The 22,207-nt window shown below is 40.3% G+C and overlaps 1 protein-coding gene across 1 annotated transcript in view; it reads right to left on the bottom strand.

Annotated features, from left to right (window-relative positions):
- Nucleotides 1-22,207, bottom strand: part of LOC113015011 (venom phosphodiesterase 1) — a 42,960-nt gene that overhangs the window by 5,710 nt on the left and 15,043 nt on the right. Inside the window, exons 14-23 of the mRNA XM_026156901.1 lie at nt 21,440-21,471; nt 19,929-20,056; nt 19,475-19,544; nt 19,303-19,390; nt 17,169-17,341; nt 14,227-14,272; nt 13,635-13,789; nt 11,919-12,060; nt 5,269-5,346; nt 2,549-2,681 (exon numbers count right to left, since the gene is read on the bottom strand). Of these exons, the coding sequence (XP_026012686.1) occupies nt 2,549-2,681; nt 5,269-5,346; nt 11,919-12,060; nt 13,635-13,789; nt 14,227-14,272; nt 17,169-17,341; nt 19,303-19,390; nt 19,475-19,544; nt 19,929-20,056; nt 21,440-21,471 (1,045 nt within the window). The remainder of the gene's footprint in view (nt 1-2,548; nt 2,682-5,268; nt 5,347-11,918; nt 12,061-13,634; nt 13,790-14,226; nt 14,273-17,168; nt 17,342-19,302; nt 19,391-19,474; nt 19,545-19,928; nt 20,057-21,439; nt 21,472-22,207) is intronic.

Raw genomic sequence — 22,207 nt, 5'->3', positions numbered from 1 at the left:
TGTTCTTGTTTTTTTGTTTAAGTCCTATGTTTCATCCCCTATTGATATAACTGTATATTTGCCTTAACCCTTCTGTTATGCTGCAGGTTCAATTGACCCATTTTAAATGTGAAAAATCAAAAAAAAAAAGTGGCAAAACTTTCTGCAGAAAACATAAGAACAGTGCCAGGGCCGACCAGGGTGGCAGTGACCCGCGTGACAGACATCAAGTCAGACATCATTTGGGGGAGAAGTGGAAAGAGTTAGAAAAAATGCATTTACATGCATATTTGGGAGTCCTCGTCCTGGCCGGGGTCTATAAATCAAAGGATGAATCAACAGCCAGTCTGTGGGATGCAGAGACAGGCAGGGCTATATTTTGTGCCACAATGTCTCTGGAGACTTTTCACATTCTCTCCAGAGTAATCCGATTTGATAATCGAGAGACGAAAGCTGTCAGACGGGAGCGAGACAAGCTGGCGGCTGTTAGGACAGTGTGGGACCAGTGGATAGAGCAACTTCCCCTACTCTATAACCCAGGCCCCAATGTCACAGTGGGATTCAGAGGTCGGTGCCCATTTAGGCAATATGGCTTCCAAACCAGCCAAATATGGCATAAAAATCTGGGCAGCATGTGATGCAGACACCAGCTATGCACTGGAAATGCAAGTTTACACTGGAAAGCTGGTTGGAGGAGCCCCAGAGAAGAATCAGGGCTCAAGGGTTGTGCTAGATATGGTACAAGGTCTCACAACATAACCTGTGTTTTTTCACAAGCTACAGCTTAGGTCAGGAGCTTCCAAAGAGAAAACTCACGATGGTTGGAACAGTCCGAAAGAACAGGCTGAACTCCCTGCTAAGCTGCTGGTAACCAGGAACAGGGTCCCTCAGTCTTCCATATTTGCCTTCAGAGACACTACAGCGCTGGTGTCCTATTGCCCCAGAAAGGGGAAAAATGTTGTGCTCATGAGCACTTTGCACAAAAAAGCTGAAATCAGCACACGAGAGGACCAAACGCCAACTATGATCCTGGACCACAATGCGTTACTTGTAACGCGTTACTGTAATCCGATTACTTTTTTAAAGTAACAAGTAAAGTAAGGGATTACTATTGCAAAAACGGTAATTAGATTTCTGTTACTTTCCCGTAGGAACGCTGCGTTACTGCGTTACTAAAACCATGATTTTTTTGCAAGAATGTCTCATGACAGTGACGTAAGCGAGTGCGCCGTTGGTGACAACAGCTGTGTGCAGATCAACAATGGATCATATATCGAGTGCAGAGAGAGTATGAGCGTGCAGCGTTTAAAGCGTGGAAGTACTGACCTTACTTTGAGTTTGATTCCATAAAAAGTGACAAAAACATTAGTGTCCGCTGTGCGTGGGAAGAAAACTTCTTTTTACAGCGAAAAAAACCCTAAACTTCCAACAAGCACCGAGTAGCTACGACGTAATGGGAAACTCACAGAGAAACTCGCGGATTCTTCCACTGACCGCGGCACACCTGCACCAGGGTAAACCTCCGCCTACCCCCACTCCTGCTTTACAGGTGAAAATAGAGCAACAGGACCGCTGAGTCTTTGACTTTATTTATTTTCTGCTGTGTTTTACTTGCATCTATTTGAAAGACTGAGTGTAAACACAAAAAATATTTTATTTTATGTGCTGGAATGTGCAGAAAATAGGTTTAAATGTTAAACTAATTTCTTCAAGTCAGAGAATGTTGCAGATAATTAAATGTTTGCTTGATGCATAAAGTTAAAAGATTAAAACTAATAAAACAAGTTTTAAAAAGAGACTTTTCCATCTGATTACATTTTGTATGATGATTATGCAGAAAAAGTAGAATTGGGCTGAAAGATCTATCACTCTATCACCTCTTCAGGTTGTAAATCGTGCTTTTAAAAAGTAACTAAGTAACTAAGTAATTAATTACTTTTGACTAAACACAGGCTAAGATAACTACTAAGGGAGGAAGGACTACAATCAGGAAGAACTAAAGAAAACCAAAACTACCAAAAACAATAACCTAATAATATAATTACAACGTACATCAAAAAGTTTTAAAATGCATTTTTTTAAATGAAAAACAAGGGAATTATCCTGATTGAACCATGATCTGTGTGAAGAACACCATTACACCAAATGTTGATTGGAATGGTGAGTAATGGAGTTAATGACGAGATAAACCGTGTTTAATGGGATTCTTTTGGTTTCTGACACTTTTAGATAAGTAAACATGCCCCGGGTCAAATTGGTGTTCCTGAGAAGCGAACACAACACGAGGGTTAAAACCTTTCAGCATCTTTGTTCAGAAACACACACCGTTTTTACTGTCCTCCCTCAGATTCGCTCTCATTTCTAATTTTGTGGAAAAGGGTAAAAAAGACAGAGTTCCCATTTAATTTCTTTACTTATTTGGGATGGATAGTGTGGGTTAGCACCAGGCCAGTTGGTTTTGGTCTTTTTGTTAAAAAGCATTAAGATATTTGCACAATATCACAACTCAGTCTATATTGATGGAATTTTCAAAAGAAAATATTATCATTGGACTAGAAATAAAACTTACTGCTGGATCTGCTCTGGAGTGTCAAATTGTCCGTCATAGTTGTAATCAAACACTGGACCCAATACCACATTCATGCCATTGTAAATGGAGGCATATTTCTTAAGCAGTGTGTTGTGGAAATAGTCCCAGATCCCTGAAAAAGAAGAGAAGATAGAGCAGTGAAGGCACAAAAGGAGGAAATGTCGTTTTTTCTTAGTCGTGGTCGTTGTGAGATTCTTTTGTTTTTGTTTCTTTGTTTATTGATTTGTTTTTGAATGACTTATGTCTTTGTTTGGGGGTTTCTTTGGAAATATTTTAAGATTGCTATTTTCCTTTTGTCACGGCTGCAGCAGTCGTGTGGCGTGGTGAGAAAAGGATCCAAAATGCAGGTACTGGCTGGGGTGCGAGCGAGCGTTTATTTGTAGTGAAAGCAGAGTACAAAAGCAGAAAGGGCAACAAAACCTAAACTGGGGAAAACTAAAGAACCTGAAACCACACACACGGCATGAGGAGCGAATATGGCAGAGAGACGCAGAAATTACACCAGGTTACACAGACGACGCGACAAGGAACACAGGCAGGCACACACTATGGCTGTATCCCAACTCAGGGTCTGCAGCCTTAAAGGCCGCATTTCAAGGCCGATTACATCACAGCGGCGCGCCGAACGCTGTCCCAATTCAAAGGCTGCTCGAAATGCGGCCCTCAAATGCGTCCTTCATTTCCCTGAATTTTAAGGCTGTGGCAGTGTAGACTTCGTGGCCCAACATATCCCAGAATGCATAGCGCGGCGGTGGGTGTGGATAATTTTGCCTGAAAAAAACGGCGGATGAGGGGCGGCCGAAGAGTAAACTTTAAGTAAGTAGTGAATATTATGTCACTTATTTATGTGCAAATGTTTAATAACGAAGAACATTAAACATTACTGTTGCCACATGTCGGCAAAGTCATGTGACATTAGTGACGTTTGTACTAACTTGGTTTTAAAGCCTTTACTTTAAAATATACGGCGTTCAATAGCTGAGCTTAATCTCACAGAGAATGATCAAAGCTCATGTAGGAACAAACAAATGAACAAAAGATTTTCTCCTTCATTTCTGTCAAACAAAGCTGTATGACACGTTTCCAGCTGTTAGTCTCATGGTTGCTAGGCAACCTGGGCAGCGCAACGGAGGCTAGACTGTCCCATTTCACAAGCCTCGCACTTCCGGCCTTAGCGGTCTTTGAGTACGCGGCCCTTGAGGATCGTTGAGGCTGCGTACTTTAAGGCTGCAGATCCTGAATTGGGATACAGCCTATAAATACACAGAAGGTAAGGAGGGAACGACACACCAGAGGGGAACACAGCTGAATCTAATTAAACACGACGGGACACAGACCTTCAAAGTAAAACAGGAAACTCAAACTGTTTTACAAACACAAACTCAGGGACGCAAAGTCCACGAGGGGGAAGAACACAGGTGGGATAATTAAAACACTGAACACCAGAACCAAACCCAACAACAAATACAAAAGCAGAAGAAACTAGAACAACGATAAAGTCAAAACGCTTGGTCACCGACCCTGGACCATGACACCTTTGTCATTATCACTTCCTCCAGCAGTCGGCTCGTATTCTAAGTTAATTTACTCTGTTTATATTCTAGATGCATCCAAGGGTCTTGCTTTTATGTAATGTGTATTTGTTACCTCAGCCGTATGTCCGTGTCTGCAGTGTTGGGAAGGTTACTTTAAAATGTATTCCACTACAGATTACAGAATATATGCCCAAAATGTATTTTGTAACGTATTACTTAACATATTAACATGCTTTTTACGAGCACATGAATGTACTATTGCTGTGTGATTTATTACTATTACCAATACCAACTAGATTTTTCGTGTTTTGTTTGGGTTTCCACCAGCGTGGAATTACCAAAAATAGAGAGGGCATAGCCGAACATATGAATATTACCATGGTAAATGCAACGGTTTCAGTTACTCATATTTTGTATTTTAATTATGTAACACCGGTACATGTATTCTGTCTGTCTGTTGTCGCTGCGTGCTATCTTCATGTCTTTGTGTTGTGTTCTCTTTCTTCCTTGTAACTTGTGCGTAGTTCTGTTCCTTTGTCTTATCATCTGTAATGATCCCCAGCTGTGAACCCATGCAGTCTACACTCTGTTTGTCTGTCCTCTTAGAAGATTTTTATTGATTTCCAGGACTTCATGTGCAGCTACACAAGATCTCGTTAAAGGCTGAATGAAAAGAATTGTTTCTCTGGTGCTCTCTACGAGGCAGAAGAGATTAAAGCAGAGACTTTGGTTTCCAACTCCAAAGACTTTAAAGACTGTGTTTTTGTTCCTGAGACAACAGAGTTTTTGGAGAATGAGCTGAACAATAATAAAAGTAACAGAGTGCTTTGTCTCGCAGACCACAAATCAAACATTGTCCGGTGTTTTAGAGATGGCCCGTGTTAAAGTGGTTTCTGACTGCAGCTGTGGCCCCCTGGGGAGTCCTGAGTCAGAACAGCTGCACTCTGCCTTCCACGCTGTCACCTTAACAAAATGTTCTTAGGACCCTCTGACTCAGGTGAACTTCCCTTCCATGTCTTTTTGATCTGTATTATTTTGCAATAATTTTATGTTCAGCAATGAAGTTGTTTTGTTGGTGTTTTTTCACAGCCACATGTTTTCTTTACAACCTCCAATAATATTGTGCATTACAGCTTTTTCAGTAACATTTAATGTTGCACTTACTCTTAAACTCGGGGTACATTGGTACCACATTACTCATCAGTAAAGCATCATACTGCTGGTCTGTCGTTGTATTAAGATCTGCAAAAACACAAAAGGAAATAAGGACTTTTAGAGGGTAACAGAAGGTGAGAGGCAGTACCACATCAGACATAATTCAGACAGTCTTCAATAGGAATCCCTGGAGAAATTCTGTTGCAGTAATGATGATGGTTGCCCTACTCCTGCATGTAAAACAACGTGAGGTTCAGTAGTTTCACACAACTACCAAATTTCAGAAGATGTAGCTAAGTGTTCTTAATATTTAATTGCCTTTCTGTAATAACATGAATTATCATGTTTACCAAACAGTGAAATCGTGATCATCTTAAGCTTTCCTGTGTACAGTAGAAGTAGAATATGACATTTTGGGGAGAAAACAATGTTTTTAAAGTGATTTTAACAGATTTGAGTGGCAAGCCTACACATGCAGCCGCTAGCCACCCTCACTCACAGCTCAGTAGAATAAAGGATGCTCACAGCTGGAACCAGGCTGCAACAGGGATCAGGGATCACTGACTGTTTTAGGTACTTGTTCAGATTAAATAGAGCAAGATACAAAGTATTAAAACATGTTAAAAAGACAACAGCCTCGATAAATGCAGAGTAGTTTGGACCCAGAAGCAGGGTTCATCAGGTCATCACTAAAAGACCGGATATCCCACCTGCTGTGAATGTTTTAATGCAGTACAGGTGTTATTATCATCACATGTCACAACCTGTTTATGACAGTTAAAATAAATAACATTTATATAAGAAAATTGTCTTGTGTAAACTGTATATAGTGTTAAATAGGCCTATACTACTGTACTTTATTGTCCGTCATAGGGGTGGTACTTCGAGAGCCATATATTTTATGAGGTGGTATTTATTGTGAAAAGTTTGAGAACCACTGTTTTACAGAAGTCAATGCATCTGGCTCAGGAAATGGATGACTCATGTAGTTTCCACTGAAGCCAGTGCCTGGTTGTTGTTCTGTCTATTTGTGAAGGCCACATAATGACCTAACTAATGTTTGTGGACTGTGTTCTTGGGCCAATTAGAGCAAAACAAGAAAGCTAAAGCACTTCAATAGTTCCATTTCATTGTTTCAGCTCTTTTTGTTATCATTTCTAATAAAGTTTGTTGGCATTTGGAGTTTTTGCTGTACTGTAAATAGTTCAGTCTCCTGACAGCTCTGCATTCACTTTGACTCCTTGCATGCAACCAAACTCTGGGCAAAGGAGAGGAAAATGAGTCTAAACATATTGGAAACTCTAAATGTAAAGTTTCACATTTCACTAAATATATTGGTGAATATGTTTCTGATGCCAGTGATGCATTAAGAATGCAAACATTAAGAACAAAACACCTGATTCAGATCATCACTCGACTAAAACACTTTGAGCTAATCCCCCGGCCTGCAGAGAATGATGATAAGGATGGCCGAGTGACAGTCTCTGCCATTGTCGGAGCAGTTAAGCAATTATTAATTCACTGCAGCTGTACCGAGTTCTCACACATTGTATCAGATACTGTTTGTCTGGAATTCATGAGATAAACAATGACCTCTTCCTGCTACACTCAGCTGGACAGAGAAGTACATCTGGTTGGTATGTGGAAGTAAGACCAGACAAAAAATGATTTCTCTAAATGTCTCCCTCTTGCTTCATCAGCCTGTTTTCCTCCAGTTCGTGCTGGGTTTGCATGCTTTACCGGCTTCCTGTTTTGGAGCCTATCCTAGCTGTCATATCCTCCTGAGAAGCAGCCTATTCATTTATGTCCTGTGTAATGGACATTTGCTTTTGGTCTACGTCTTTTGACTTATTTGGGCCACCCTACCAAGTACTAAATAGAGGATATCCTGGGCTCTCCATTGATATCTCATGTGTTTGGGTGGCCTCTTTAATCTCCAAAGAGGAAGGAAATCACAAAAAAGTTCAATGGAAAGATTATCTTTTCCTTGATTCTCAGGAGGATCTGGTGAGAGGCAGCACACAAGTGACCCTGAGTCTGTTGCAGGGCCAACAGAGAGAATCAAACAACCATTCAGTTTAACTGTTACCCTACATTAGAGCCACTTCAACCTTCTTTGAACAGACTCTCACAGGATGTGAGAATGTAATCAGACTGTTTATCAGAGCGAACGTGTGGGTTTTAGAACATAGCATTAGCTGGCATAATGTTGGCTTTTAACCACCTGTTGTTGTCAAACCAGCTTATTTCAACCGTCTGGAAATGGGAGGGTCACATGTCTAACCTCGTGACAATAAGTAATTCTGACAATATTGTGAATAAACAAGCATGTTTATACACGTTTTCATGTGTTAGCAGGTGAGTGCTGTCTCTATCCTCTGGGTTTTCCTTCCCCGATAAAAAAGGTCTGATGCCTCCTCCTTGAGAATGAAGGTGCATCAAGTTGTTGGAAGATGTGACTACAATATTCAGTCTACATTTATGAGTACAGTGTCCTTTTTTTCTATTAAATAACCTCAAAAAATTACTTGATATGGACACTGGAACCACCAACCATCTCATTCGTATTTAGCTTGTTAGGGCTCTGCCTCCTGAGCCATAGCTACATTGTATCGAGAACTATTATAAAGTATATGTCGGTTACTTTGGTAAGAGAGTTTGTTAAACAGGTTTTCTTAATATATGTTGAGTTCCTCTCTGTCCACCCACAAACTGATTCCATCTTTCTTTCATTTCCTCATTCGTATGATCTTTGCAGCATGATAGCACATGTGCGATCACACTAATTTGAAGAATTTTGTGTCTTTCTCTTAATTTTTTACATTTAAATTGACCACTTGTATGATCAATGTTACTGATGTAACAGCAGAGTAAACTATCATTGGACACTGCACTTCCACTGCACTTGGAAAATTGTGTTTTTCACTCCCATCTACTCCCATACTTGTGGTCATTACATCAAAACTGTGGTAAGTTGATGAAACCCTGAATTCAATATTGTTTATACAGCACCGAATCACAACAACAGTCGCCTCAAGGTGCTTTATATTGTAAGGTAGAACCTACAATAATACATACAGAGAAAACCCAACAATCATATGACCCCCTATGAGCAGCACTTTGGAGACGGTGGGGAGGAAAAACTCCCTTTTAACACCTACAGCATGTTCTAATCGCTCTAATAGGATATTATGGTCGACAGTATCGAACGCTGCACTGAGGTCTAGCAGGACAAGCACAGAGATGAGTCCACTGTCAGAGGCCATAAGAAGATCATTTGTAACCTTCACTAAAGCTGTTTCTGTGCTGTGACGAGCTCTGAAACCTGACTGAAACTCTTCAAATAAACCTCTGCAGATGATCTGTTAGCTGTTTGACAACTACTCTTTCTGTCATGGTCCCTGTGCCTCACCAGCTGATCCTGTATTAGGCAACATGTTTTCTCTCTCTCTCTCTCACCTGCCGGGGCGGTGCTCATTATGGGCTCCCGCCCCTGGCCCACGCACCTGCTGCCTATCGGGATGATCACAAGGCCGATTTAAGACAGCAGCACTGTGTCACTCGTCGCTGGATCGTTGAGCTATCAGCGTCAGTCGCTCAGTAGTTTGTGAATCAGAATCTGTGAGTTCTTTCCGTCTGTTCGCCTCTAACTAAAGTTTCCTTGTACAGATCTTTCCCGGCCCTTTCCCTGCCTGCCTGTCATCCCGTGGACGAGTGAGTGGATTTGTGTTTCCCCAGTGTGGGGAGTGAAGAGAGAGAGCCTTTGGAGGGCGTCTGGTTCCCGTCTTTCCCCTCACATACCCCGGAACCCTGAACCCCCCTCCCCTCCCTCCAGCATGTTGTAAATAGCATCACCTGGTGTCGTTGTGTCAATAAACTGATTGTTAACTCTGTAAAGATTCCCGGTCTGCGCCTGAGTCCGTTAACTAAAACGTGACACTTTCAAGGATGTTTGATATGAAAGGAAGGTTGGAGATTGGCCTATAATTAGCTAAGACTGCTGGGTCTAGAGATGCTTTTTGAGTAAAGGTTTAACTACAGCCAGCTTGAAGGCCTGTGGTACATAGCCGATTATTAGAGATAGGTTGATCATATTTAAGATCAAAGCATTAATTAATGGCAGGACTTCTTTGAGCAGTTTTGTAGGAATGGGGTCTAAAAGACACGTTGATGGTTTGTGTAGTTCAGGATTTGTTCTAAATGCTGAGATGAATATTGTTTTTGTTGGGTTTCTGAAATGAGTGAAATTGGTTGTATAAAAATGGTGACATACCCAGTTCACCTAAAAGCTATAGAGGAACTAAAAGTAAGTAAATTTTTAGACAGCAAATGCATCTAGTGAGATCTACTTGTGTTATTTCTTAAAAAATATACATCATCAAAAATGTAGCACAAACATAGCAACAATATATTGGATATTGCCACAGTTTTCTATATCACTTTATAGTAATTCAGTTTAAAGCATTTTTAGACATTTTCAGACTAGAAATTGTAAATATGTAGATTTGTTTGTTTTATGACCATAAAGCAGTTTTACTATTGTAAATCTCTAAGCCTCAGAAAGCCTCTGTCTCATTCTTGCTCTCTAAAGCCTAAAGAGGAATTATGGATTTGATCAACTGGTCCCTTCGTGCAACTGACACTCTTTTCAGGGAGGAGCCTGGGACACTGGGGCTCTGCGCACAGCGTCTGCAGGTCGGGGCTGTCACTTTCATCTTTACGCAGGACTGTACGCTGTCGTCTGTGAGGCGTGAGCGGTGTTTGTTTGTAACATAGTTAACGCTGGAGAACAGCTGCTGACATAATGTGGATCCGAAGATCCATAATTGGCCTACCTGGGGTTGAAAGTCTCGATAAATGCACGGCGTTTCGGCGGGTACACCGGCTTCAGCGAGTGTGACTCTTATTTTGAGCGATGAAAAATAATAAAATATAATTTTATTTTTATATTTCAAAATCACAGTAATCTTCCAATTTAGAACTACAAGTTAAAAAGAACTAACATAAATAAAATACACTTCAGCTAAATACTTCTAATTTATTCTCCCAAACCACGCGGAGCTGCACTATACGGACTAAAGAGCCGCAGGTTGCCGACCCCTGGAACAGGCCTATGTTCAGTTTTTGCTTCCTGTAGTCTTGTTTGTCAGATTCAGCTGTGCTCCCTGGCGTTTCCTGTCTCTGCAATCGCCTGGTGTGTACATATTGTCCGAGTCTCTGTGTTCTTTGTCGTGTTGGCTGTGTCTTTCCTATATTCTTCCTATATTCTATAGTCACTATATTCTTCATTTCCGGTTAATACTTGTACAGCTGCTGTTATTGTGTATATATTTATTTATATTTAGATTTCTTCATACATTCTTATATAGTTCTATATTGTGTATTGTGTATTTTGTTGTACAGTTATTTTATTTTCAACTTTAATTTATATATTTATCTTTATCTTATTCTCCCAGTTAAATTTACCCTTCATTCTAATTTGTGTTGTACAGTTATTTCATTTTTAACCTTAATTTATATTTTATTCCTTCCTAGTTAAATTTACCCTTTTTAATTTTTCATATTTATTTCCTATCTTATTCATAGCCTTTTCCTTTTTTGTTTTCTTTAGGTCACGAGCAGTTGTCCAAGCATTTCACTACATATCGTACTGTGTATGACTGTGTACGTGACAAATAAAATTTGAATTTGAATTTGAATTTCCTTGTGAGTTGTAGTTTTGGATTATTTGTTTGTGAGTTCAAGCGAAGTCGTTTTTGAGTTTTACTCCTCGTCTCGAGATTTCTGCAGGTTTGGTCTTATTGGACATCATCACAATGTTACACACAATGTATTATATTTGTGCCAGTGTCAGAAATGTAACAGTGTCAGTAACAATTCATAAATGTTTTTTCTAAGTTTGTGTTTTTCCTATTTTTTTAAATATACTTCTAATATGTACGCACTTATAAAAACATAAACCCTAAATGGGCGAAGAACCAAATATGGTGCCTAAATAAAATGAAACATTTAGAAAAAGTCACACGGGTAAAGTGCTGCTCCCATAATAATTTAGAATTTGCATGTATATTAATGAGTGTCCTATAAATGCTTAACTTGTATATTCCACAGTCGCAGCACGGTGACACATTTCTCAGTCCAGAGTGATAATAGCGCTAAAATGGTTTGTAGACCTCATTGTTGTTGGTTTCAGTCATCACTCATGGTGAGCACTGTGTCAGCCTTTCCAGTAAACCCCCCCCCCCCCCCCCCCCCCCCGAATTCTTAAACCTTGAGTTGAGTTAATCAAGGTTTATGGTTAGACTCAGACTTTGTTGAACCTGGTTTGTAGAACAGGATCCAGCACACAATGATCAAGACATCAAGAGTGAGTCAGTGTGTGCTTGATCGTTGTGTCCAAGTTTAGACGAGTTTGGAAAATGGTTTATAGACACATTTGTGGGGAATGATGTGTTGTGTGGGGGAGTCTGGAAAGAGTGTAACTGCGATGGAAATGCCCATCTTATTATAATCTATAAGAAAATGTTTAGACAGAACATTACTGGGGTAGTGACTCTGTGAGTACTCATGTGGTCCCTCAACGCTGACTCCAGGTTGACTGGAGGTCAGTTAGCGTGCTTGTTGTGTCAGTTAGGATTTATGTGAGGATGGGTACGTACTGGGTGGGTACAAAAAGGCTGAATGCAGGTTTCCAGCAGCAGTATACCAGTACTGATCACATCTGGGACTCTGAGATGCTGAAATTCTCACATCAGCCCGAAAACAATCTGGTGTGACTGAAGGCAACGGGTCCAGGTTATTCTACAAGAATATGAAACATGCTTTAGTCATTTCAATTACAATTTCATTTCATTAACAGTTATTTTCAAATATTTCTGCCAAAGGAAAAATAGAAATCATGTCTAAAAACTGGTTATCACAAACACTTTGCTGCTTCAGTCTTTTATAGCAAACCAAGCACAGGGAGTACAACCACAAAGTGACCCACAGTTCTATTTCAGGAACATGTATTTTAAATGTATGTAAATTGTGAGGGTTTTACTTTGCCAGTTTTTCAACTTGTGCATGCTAGGGTTCACACAGAAGGAGCAGCGCCTCTTCAAGACATGTTGAGGAGCTAATTTAGCCATTAAACTCAGCTGTGTTGGCTCAAGGACACATCTAAAACCTGCAGGACACCGGCTCTCGAGGCCTGGAGTTCCCCACCCCTGAACTAGGGAAAGCATTATGTCAATTAGATGTCTCCACAAAGATACGAAAACACAGTGTGTGTGTGTATGTGTCAAACTGGACTGTGGTAGGAAGAAATCCAACGCTTCATGTTTGAACAGTCCGAGTGGAAGATCATTAGCCAAACTTCATCCACGCTGCATTTCTACTGTTGTTTAAATCATCACTTTTAAGGTGACAAAATCTGTGCATCATTATCATAAAATAATGAAACATTTCTCTCTGTTATTAGATCACTTTTTAATTTTCTGTTTGCATCATACATCATGTATCGTTTATATAGTGTATAATGTTGTAGCTGTCTGTGTTTCTAAGAGATGCCAAAGAGGCACCTCTGCATCTGTTATTGGTTACAATTATGTAACTGCAGTGATATCATGTTTCTTGAATATTGCATTAGTTGACTTCATATTTTAAATCTTTATACACGTGTCTTTGCCCTTTTTGGTTTAAGGTAAGAAATATGCCCAAACAAAACAAGCAGTAACACTTAACAATGTGATTCGCAGCTTATAGCCTGATAGGTCAAGACTGTGATGATTATTGCCGCAACAACTAATAAATAACTACCCGCCAAATTATGTGTTGAGATGGTAAATACATAATTAAATTTGGATGTCTTTAGAGGACTACTAGTGTGCACTTAGCACTTGTTCATAACTAACTATTCAATAGTTCACACATTAAAATATTAAATATTTAGTTTAGGGCGGTTTCACATTTTAGAAACATCAGCTAAAATCTCATCCTAATCCTAAAATAATCACAATTATAAAATGGTGAGTGTATCCAGATTTTTATTCTATAAGAGTGAATAGTTGGAAACAATAATCAGACACATTTCCTCTAAACCCCCCCTTGGAATGAGTCGGAAATTTCAAATGCTGCAAGCTCCTCATATGTTCACACCATCCATGATTCATGTGGAAACTGCATAAATCTTATTCACTGTGAGTCAGTAATTCTTTTTTGTCATATAAGATTTTTCAAAGAGTGATGGAGTTTTATAGAGCTACTGATTATCTATGTGTCTTCACATTGAACTTTTATATCAATCTGAAGCCTAAACTTGTAATCAGATAACTACCCTCCTCCCCAAAAAACAACCCAAAACATTACATCTTATCACCAGTCAATGGACTTACAGGCTTGTCAATGGTGAAAGAGCTCCACAGGGGCATCAGGGCTTTGTGGCTATAGGCGCTGATGAATCCCTCCTGGTAGAGGATGCAATAACTTTGGTCAGGTTGCAGCATCCGGGGTCGACCAAAAAGCGCGTGCTTCTTTTCTGCAGCGGATGCTGAAAAAGAAATGAAGAATAATTGTCTTCATGATGTCCGCACCAGTAAGAGCATTTTCATTAAGACTGTGTTTTTATGCTTTTCCAGTCAGTTAGGGGTCAAATCAGAATTTAAATTAAAGAGCTTGGTAAGAAAAGCTCCTGGACTTCTTTAAGCCCTTTACATTTTCAAGAAACACCCAGTCCAGGAGCTTTTCTTACCAAGCTCCTTAGACTATGATGACCCGGGTGACCGAGAACCTTCACAGGCAGCATTGAGATGCAGGGGAATTTAACAAGGCAGAAAATGTGGAGGCATGCAAGTAAAACATGCCAATGTGATTAGTTTGATCAGATCTCCCTTTGAAGAAAATTGTCATGTAAATCAAAAATCCAGAAAAAAAAGATCTTAGTAGAGAAGAGAATCGTGGAGTCGGGAGCGAGTAGAAATGTCTCACCCTCCTCTGCACTCAGATTCAGTCGTTTGTTGATATCAGTTTCATCCTGAGGGAAGACAACATTTTCCTTTAGTCTAACCTGTAATGCTGCTACACTTTTTTCTACTTTGACATGATTGGAAGGTGAAACAAAGATTCAAAGATAGTAGTGGTAAAGGGATTGGTTCTTATATAATGTGTTCCTGCTCTGACCACTCAAAGCACTTTACACAATTTGTACATTCGCACGAGCACTTTTTTTCTACCCTGTTTCTAAGTGTTTCTAATATCTAAGGATATTTGCAGACTGGGCTCAGAGCACCAGCCTTCCAGTTGGTGACCTGCTCTACCATCTGAGCTACAGCTACCGCGAATATCAGTACACTGAGCCGCTGGCAGTTACAAATCGCAGCCCTTAGACATGGTTAATATCTTTGTGATGGACGTGTCGATCTGTTGATAAGCCAGGCTCCGATCTTTCGTCTTCAGCTTGTTCAGAATGCTGCAGCCCGACTCGTGACAGCCACATAAGTCTTTAAATGGATCAGCTCCTTCGTACTTCTCTGATCTTTTAACAAAAAATACTCCAAGTACAACGCCCAGGTCAGCTGATTAATTGCTTGTGGTTGTTCCGAGAAGCAGACTGAAACAGAGGAGAACGGACCTTTTGCTAAACTTTGGAGCAGTCTGCCTCTTCAAAGCAGGATCTCTCCAACACTTGACATTTTTAAATCCTGTCTGAAAACACATCTTTACTCTGTGACTAGAGCTGCCTTGCCACCCAAACTTGAAGAGCACGACTATGTTGTTATTGCTGGTTTCTTGTAAAACCCGAAGATTTTTCCACCATATGACTGCTGAGCTTCCATTTCTTACTTTTTCCAAACATTTGTCATACCTCTTTCAAAACAGTACCAGCTTTTAGTTGTGGTAAGCTATTATTTTTAAATATGTGCTGCAGATGCTTAGTCAGCAGCATTGAGGTTTCAGCTGGTGAGAGAGTCCAGCAAGACTTCTAGTTTGAGCGCTGATCCAGAAATCCTCCCTTTAGTCACAGCAGACGGTTATTTGAATCTCACCAACTAACTTGGTGGATGATTTGGCATTTGCACCTCAGAGGAAGTGAAACAGAATTTTACTTTCAGTGATTCAAGGTTTGGTTGTGGGAGCTTTCACTTAGGGCTGGGTATCGTCACTGATTTCTAGAATCGATTCAATTCCGATTCACAAGGTCCCGAATCGATTCGATCCACGATTCGATTTAATTCGATTCGATTTAAATCTGGGAAATTTTGACAGTCAGAGATATAATTCAGATCAGGACATTTACATATTTTTGTATCTATAAAAAGGAAGCTGACACTCTCAAGACTTTATCCAAGGTGTGAGCATCACAGCAGAGGCCTTTGTGTCAAAGTAGCTGAAGATAAAACACAGAAAAACATGTAGGTGATTTTCCTGGCCTGGGATTTTATAAAAATATTCTGCAGTACATCAAAAACGAAAGAAAACCATTAATTAATCAACATTACCTCTGACGTTACAGCGGTTTTATTAGACACATGGCTAAGCATTTTGCATTTTGAATAATATTAAAAAGTTTAAATTTGTTCAGTATTGAACAGCAGAAATGAGGTTTTCTTTTCGGAAGAATGTAAAAGGGAAAAAAACAGCGGCCGACAGCGCTGTAAACAACAGTAGACTTGTGCATAACAAGCAAGCGAATAATGAAGAAAGCGAAACTGTTCGAGAGAGAGGGGGGGGGGGGGAGAGAGAGAGAGCTGCGCATCGCAATGGAAGCAAAACAGTAAAAGAGTGAATTCATGACGATGTTTATGTGAAGCGTTTGGATCTTCTTTTGCTGCTGGTTCGGTCAATATTGTTTGGAGAGAGATCAAACTAACAGCTTTAGAATCAGCGCATAAAGGGCGTGAACACAAAGCGCCGACCCGGATCAGCGAGCTGTCGGCTTTCAGCCCCGACTGTGAGAAAGGCGACATCTAACTGATCCTGATCCGCGGGTCGCGCTGTGTGTTTAAGTCTATGTGCAGAATCCCTGTACCTGCTCTCATTTACTGTTTGGTGGTTCTTGAAATTTTGTGAGATGTCACCAGAGATTCTGGCATTTCGGACAAAATAAATTTATATTAAAAAATCGATTCAGGATTTTAATGAATCGATTTTACGTTATCCAAGCCAGAATCGATTTTAATCGATGAATCGATTATAAAAACCCACCCCTACTTTCACTATTTTCAACAAACCATGCAGACCAAATCAAGTACACTGGTGACTAGTTGGATATTGGTCATAGAAAACAGATTGAGGTTTTTTAAAAGAATAAATCACTTCCACCAAAACCACAACAACACATCAAAGATTGAATTCATGGTAACTTCATAGCATCTCAGAAACAAGACTTGTAGACTGCTGGCAGTAATCTAGACCTCGGACAGGATTCAGTGGTAGGCAAAATAGAAAAACAGATTTCCATTCAGATAAAAGTATTTCTAAAAGTTGGCTATATATCATGCTTTAGGGGCTGTGGTGCAGCAAGTTTGACTCTAATAATTTGTGAATAACAGATTCGAAATACAAGGAAATTGTAGATGCATCACAGTAGCCCTAAAAAGGCTGGTGGCTTCTACAACAGGATAATGCCTTTATATCCACCAAAGGTGAGAACCCATTCAGAACGTTTCTCCAGAAGTCTGGATGCTTTTTCTTGTGTTCCCCAACTGCATGAAAGTGCATTGCTAAAAAAGCAGACAGCTGCTCTGTGAACTATTATTGCTTTGACTGTTACCATGGAAGTTTGCTTTCATCCAGTCTTGAGCTGCAGTCTGTATTTCTTGTCATATTTTTGAAAATGTTAGGATGCTTTCCACAGACTTAATTCCCACAGAATAATAATGATCATATCATTTTATATATATGCTTTTGAGTGACAGTGATGTACCCACCACCTCACCACAGGAGCATCCCAGGTTGTCTTCAGGGTTTAGGCTGACCAGTGGACACTGAGCGGGCTCACTTTGTTCAGCGGGGTGCACTGGTGTGTAGTAGGGCTGCTGCAATACGTGATTCATGCTGCCGTGAGTTCCATTATTGCTGGAAGGAGAAACCTCGAGGACATCTGCATTAAACAAACATGAATTTATTTTTGTGCCCCTGATGACGGCTGTTTGTTGAGTACCAGATGTGTGCAATTAGTCAGTCTGTTCTCCTTGTCAGGGCAACAAATATTCAAATCTCAACAAAGCTGCTCTCACGTCATATTTACAGACAAGGCCACATGTTTTATTCCCACATGCATTGCTTAATCAATGGTGTTGTGAGGCGCTGTGGTTTAACCCAAACCACAATCTTTTCCTAACCCTAATAGTTTTAAAGGGTTAAACCTAACCTAACATCCAAACAGACTTATTATCCTGTCTCTCAGAAGCCAATATGCCTGCGGCCAAAGGATCAGTGTCTGCTGTGTAACCGTTAAATTACAAGCATCAACAATTGGCTGTTGTGCTACTGGATGTTAACTGGCACTAATTAATAACTCTTCACTTGATTGATGCTTTTAAAGATTCCATACGGGAGACTTTGAATATTACCAGAGCAGCAGACGTGTTGTCATTCAAATTCCTGTTGAATTACCATAATCATTATCTTTACTTATATCTTTAATTATAGGATTAAAGATACGATTTTCTTACAGTAACAAAAAAAAAAAAATCACCAAAGAAACTAATACGCAAAAACCATAATACTGTGTGTTAACTGTGCTAAATCAGCTAAATTTAAGAATTCATAGCCCTGGATTTTGGAAGCATAAACTTCACATTCTTATAAGATGTACTGTAGTTCAAAATGCAGGAATGAATAACAGCAAGCTGAACAAGGTCCCAATCTGCATGATCTTTTGTTCCCTGCACATTCAGGAGGGGGGATGACTGTCGTCTATGCTTATGAGCTGAATGACAATTTAGAGTACCCCGCATTCTTGGAGTCCCTGGGTGGTGAGCTTGATGGCGCCCCACCTGGGGGACCCTGTCCTCCTCCTGGGAGACTCAATGCTCATGTAGGCTCTGATAGTGAGACCTGCAGGGATGTGATTGGGAGCCTGCTAGATGTGAACCTGAGCAGTGTCCTGTTACTGGACTTCTGTGCAAACCACAGTTTGTCCACAACAAACCATGTTCAAACATAAGGGCGTCCATAAGCGCACGTGGCACCAGGACACCCTAGGCTGCAGGTCGATGATCGAGTTTGTAATTGTATCAACACATCTGTGGCCACTGATGATGCTCAGGTGAAGAGAGGGGCTGAGCTGTCAACTGATTACCACCTGGTGGCGTGTTGGATCAGGTGGTGGGGGATGATGCTCGACAGATCTGGCACACCTAAAAGTATGGTGATTAAAAGTTGTTGACTTAAACATCGTCGGGCGGTAGAAGGAATACTCCATGGTGGAACCAGAGTCTGGAAACGAGCAAGACAACTCATGAGGTCACTGAGGCAGGTAAACAACTCGATGGTGGCAGAGCCCCTGGGGTGGATGAGGTTAACCCTGAGTTCCTGAAGGCTCTGGATGTTGTTGGGCTGTCTACAATGTTGCATGGAGATCAGCAGCGGTACCTTTCGAGTGGCAGAGTGTGCTCCAACTACAGGGGGATCACACCCTGAGAAAGTCTATCCCAGGGTGCTGGAAAGGAAAGTCATCCATTAGCTGAACTTCAGGAAGAACGATGCGGTTTTTGTCCCAGTGACAGAACAGTAGACCAGCCACTATTATATAGATCATTATATCTCATATTATTATATAGAGAGTCCTATAACATTTTGTGGCACTGCAACAGCACTAAACGTTCTGTGTACAAAAATGGTTTGTCTACAAATTTCAGCTGATTTTACTCTTTGTGAAATCAGCTGAAACTCTTTTCAACTATTCAGGGTTTTGCTGGAGCCCAGATTGCTCTAATTTATTTCTTTTTATTATTATTTATATGCAGTTGTTATGAGGGTCTTATGTTCAGCAGATTTTGAGTGGATACGGTCGAGTGGTGTACAGTGGTGATGATTTGCGGAGGGGAAAATACTCACCACACATTAGATTGTAAAGTTCAGTATTGGAGAAAGGCTCAATCTCTTTTTCCTTCTGAAACTTGGGGCCGTAACTGATAAACATGGCCTACAATAGAGATTAAGAAAGTGAGTGTTGTTACTGGGAAAATGTTTTTCCAATTTAGAAACACAGAACAGAGTAATAGCTTACATGCATGCTCTCAAAGTCATTGTCATAGCCGTGGTTACCACCAGAGCAGAATGTGAGAGAGCCTGGATCCCTATGAGGAAAGAAGAGTTTGCCAGTTGTAATCAATCATATAAGTTTCTGAATATAGACCTAAATGATTACTGAGTCCCATGAAGCGATAAAGGGGCAAAATTACACCCCACTAGAGTTTAGCTCAAGTGCCAGGATATTATGCCTTACAAGAGTGTACCAGAAACCTTTAGAGAGTATGACTTCATGCCCATTAAATGTGGAAAAGCATTTATACCCTTCTGGAAGAAATTAAACTGAAGGAAACTGTGTTTGACACACTATAAAAGTCTGAAACCCATAGAACAAGCACTTTGTTTCTGGCTAACATTATGAATCCCTGTACTCTAAAGCACATGGCTACAACCGTTACAGAGAATGTCTAAGACTGTAGCACCATAAATACCTCTCAAACAGCCATTTAGTGTCAACCAGGATGCTGACATCTTCAATGCGACGACTGTTGGCAAAGTGAAGGCGCTTTGGTAGGTTCGCCTTCAGGTACGGCTTGATTTTTTGGTCTGGCTTCTTACACTGAAATCATGAAAGACACTCATTCGTGATCCAATCCTGGAACATTTTTGTTGCATACAGACGTGGACAAACTTGTTGGTACCCTTCGGTCAATGAAAGAAAAACTAACAATGGTCACAGAAATAACTTTAATCTGACAAAAGTAATAATAAATGAGAATTCTATAAATCCTAACCAATGAAAGTCAGACATTGCTTTTCAACCAAGCTTCAAATGAATTATTTTTAAAAAATGCATGAAACAGGCCTGGACAAAAATGATGGTACACACAGCATGAGACTTCTGCACCCCTCAGCAGGTATTTTGGACCAGTCATGTGCAAACTGCTCCAGCTGTTTCTGGTTTAAAGGGCACCTTTCCCAGACTGCATGTTTCAGCTCCTTCCAAAGATGCTCAATAGGATTGAGGTGAGGGCTCAGAGAAGGCCACTTTTAAATAGTCCAGTGTTTCCCTCTCAGCCATTCTTGGGTGTTTTAAGCTGTGTTTTGGGTCAATTTCCTATTGTCAGACCTGCAACTGAGACCAAGCTTTCTGACACTGGCCAGCACATTTCTCTCCAAAATCCCTTGATAGTCTTGAGACTTCATTGTACCTGCACAGATCCAAGACACCCTGTGCCAGATGCAGCAAAGCAGCCCCAGAACACAACCGAGCCTCCCCCGTGTTTCACAGTTGGGACAGTGTTCTTTTCTTGATATGCTTCATTTTCCGTCTGTGAACATGGAGCTGATGTGCCTTTGCAAAAAACCCCGCCCTCCCCCCACAAAAAAAACAAGAAAGAAATGACATAAAAATTATAACATGATTTGTTCACCATTGAGTGAAATAAGTATTGGCTTGCCTATAACCCAGCCAGAATTCTGGCTTCCATTAATTAACTGTGTCAATCACTTACAGCTACTTCAACTCTCAACTTGACTACAAATAACTACATATAACTCTCGACTTGTTATATGCAACACATTTCTCCAGGGAATCAGTTTCTTCCTTTCCAACATCATGTTTCTCACATCCTTTGACCAAAGATATGTCAAAGGATGTGAGGGACGAGATTGTAAGCCTGCACAAAAATGTAATGAATGGGCTCTAAGACCATTAAGAAAAGGTTTTGTGAGAGGGTAACAACACTTGGTGTTAAGTTTTAAGAAATGGAAGCAATATAAAATGACTATCAACGGATGGTGTCATATACTGTAAAACCTTAACCACGAAGATGAATCGTAGATGGGTGTTCCAGCACGACAGTGACCCAAAAATACCACCAAGGTAACAAAGAAGTGGGTCAAGAAAAAACTACCATAAAAAGGCAGTCCATTTCAGCAGGGATCAATAATTATTTTCCTCACGGTACATTTTGGTAAGAAATTTAAAAAAAATACTCACAGTCATATTAGCAACAAGTCCAGCAGAGTCCCCTGTTGAAAGGGAAACATTTATGTCATTGCTGAAAGTTCAAAGCCAAGGCACGGCAATTAAATCGTGTTTCGTTTAAAATTCAAATTTAAATGGCATGTTGAGGGAATTTTCCTGTGCGATATGTTTGTTAGTGAGATATCACAAATAGCTTTGTAATCGACAGATTTGTTCTTTTTCAGTCAGCATTGTGTCCCAACACAACTACAGAGTCTTAGAGAGACACAACTCGTCTGTGCAGGAGTGGAAACATATTGTATGATTCTTTATCCTTTTGGCATCGTTGCCTCTTTTTCAATGTCTGTCTTTTAGCAAAGCTCTGAGAGCATCTACATCTACAATGTTGTGTGATGCATTTTCAATAGAAACTAAAAATCAAGTCATCATAATCTTCCAAATTTAAGAACTAAAAACAAGCATTTTATCAAGAGTAAATCAGATATGTTGGGTCAGCCATGGACAGGTGAAACTAACTGATAGACATCCAAGCCTTTTGTGCTTGATGCATCAGGCATCAAGCCTTTTTACAGCCTTACTGTCTCTGAAACAGCCATGCCCTGATGTTGTACTGATATGGCTGCAACCCAAGAACATTCAAGTATGACCAGGTTCAAACACAAAAGAGACCTAGGTAATCTCGCAGATTTCACATGCTTTAGGAACCATATAGTTGCTCACAACGTCAAAAAGCTGGTGAAACCTATCATCAACGACTCACCCCACCTCCTCATTCTTTGT

This window comes from Astatotilapia calliptera, chromosome 22 (assembly GCF_900246225.1).
Source record: "Astatotilapia calliptera chromosome 22, fAstCal1.2, whole genome shotgun sequence".
Lineage (NCBI taxonomy): Eukaryota > Metazoa > Chordata > Actinopteri > Cichliformes > Cichlidae > Astatotilapia > Astatotilapia calliptera.
The sequence above is the reverse complement of the archived record's forward strand: the minus strand, read 5'-3'. Positions and strand labels throughout refer to the sequence as shown.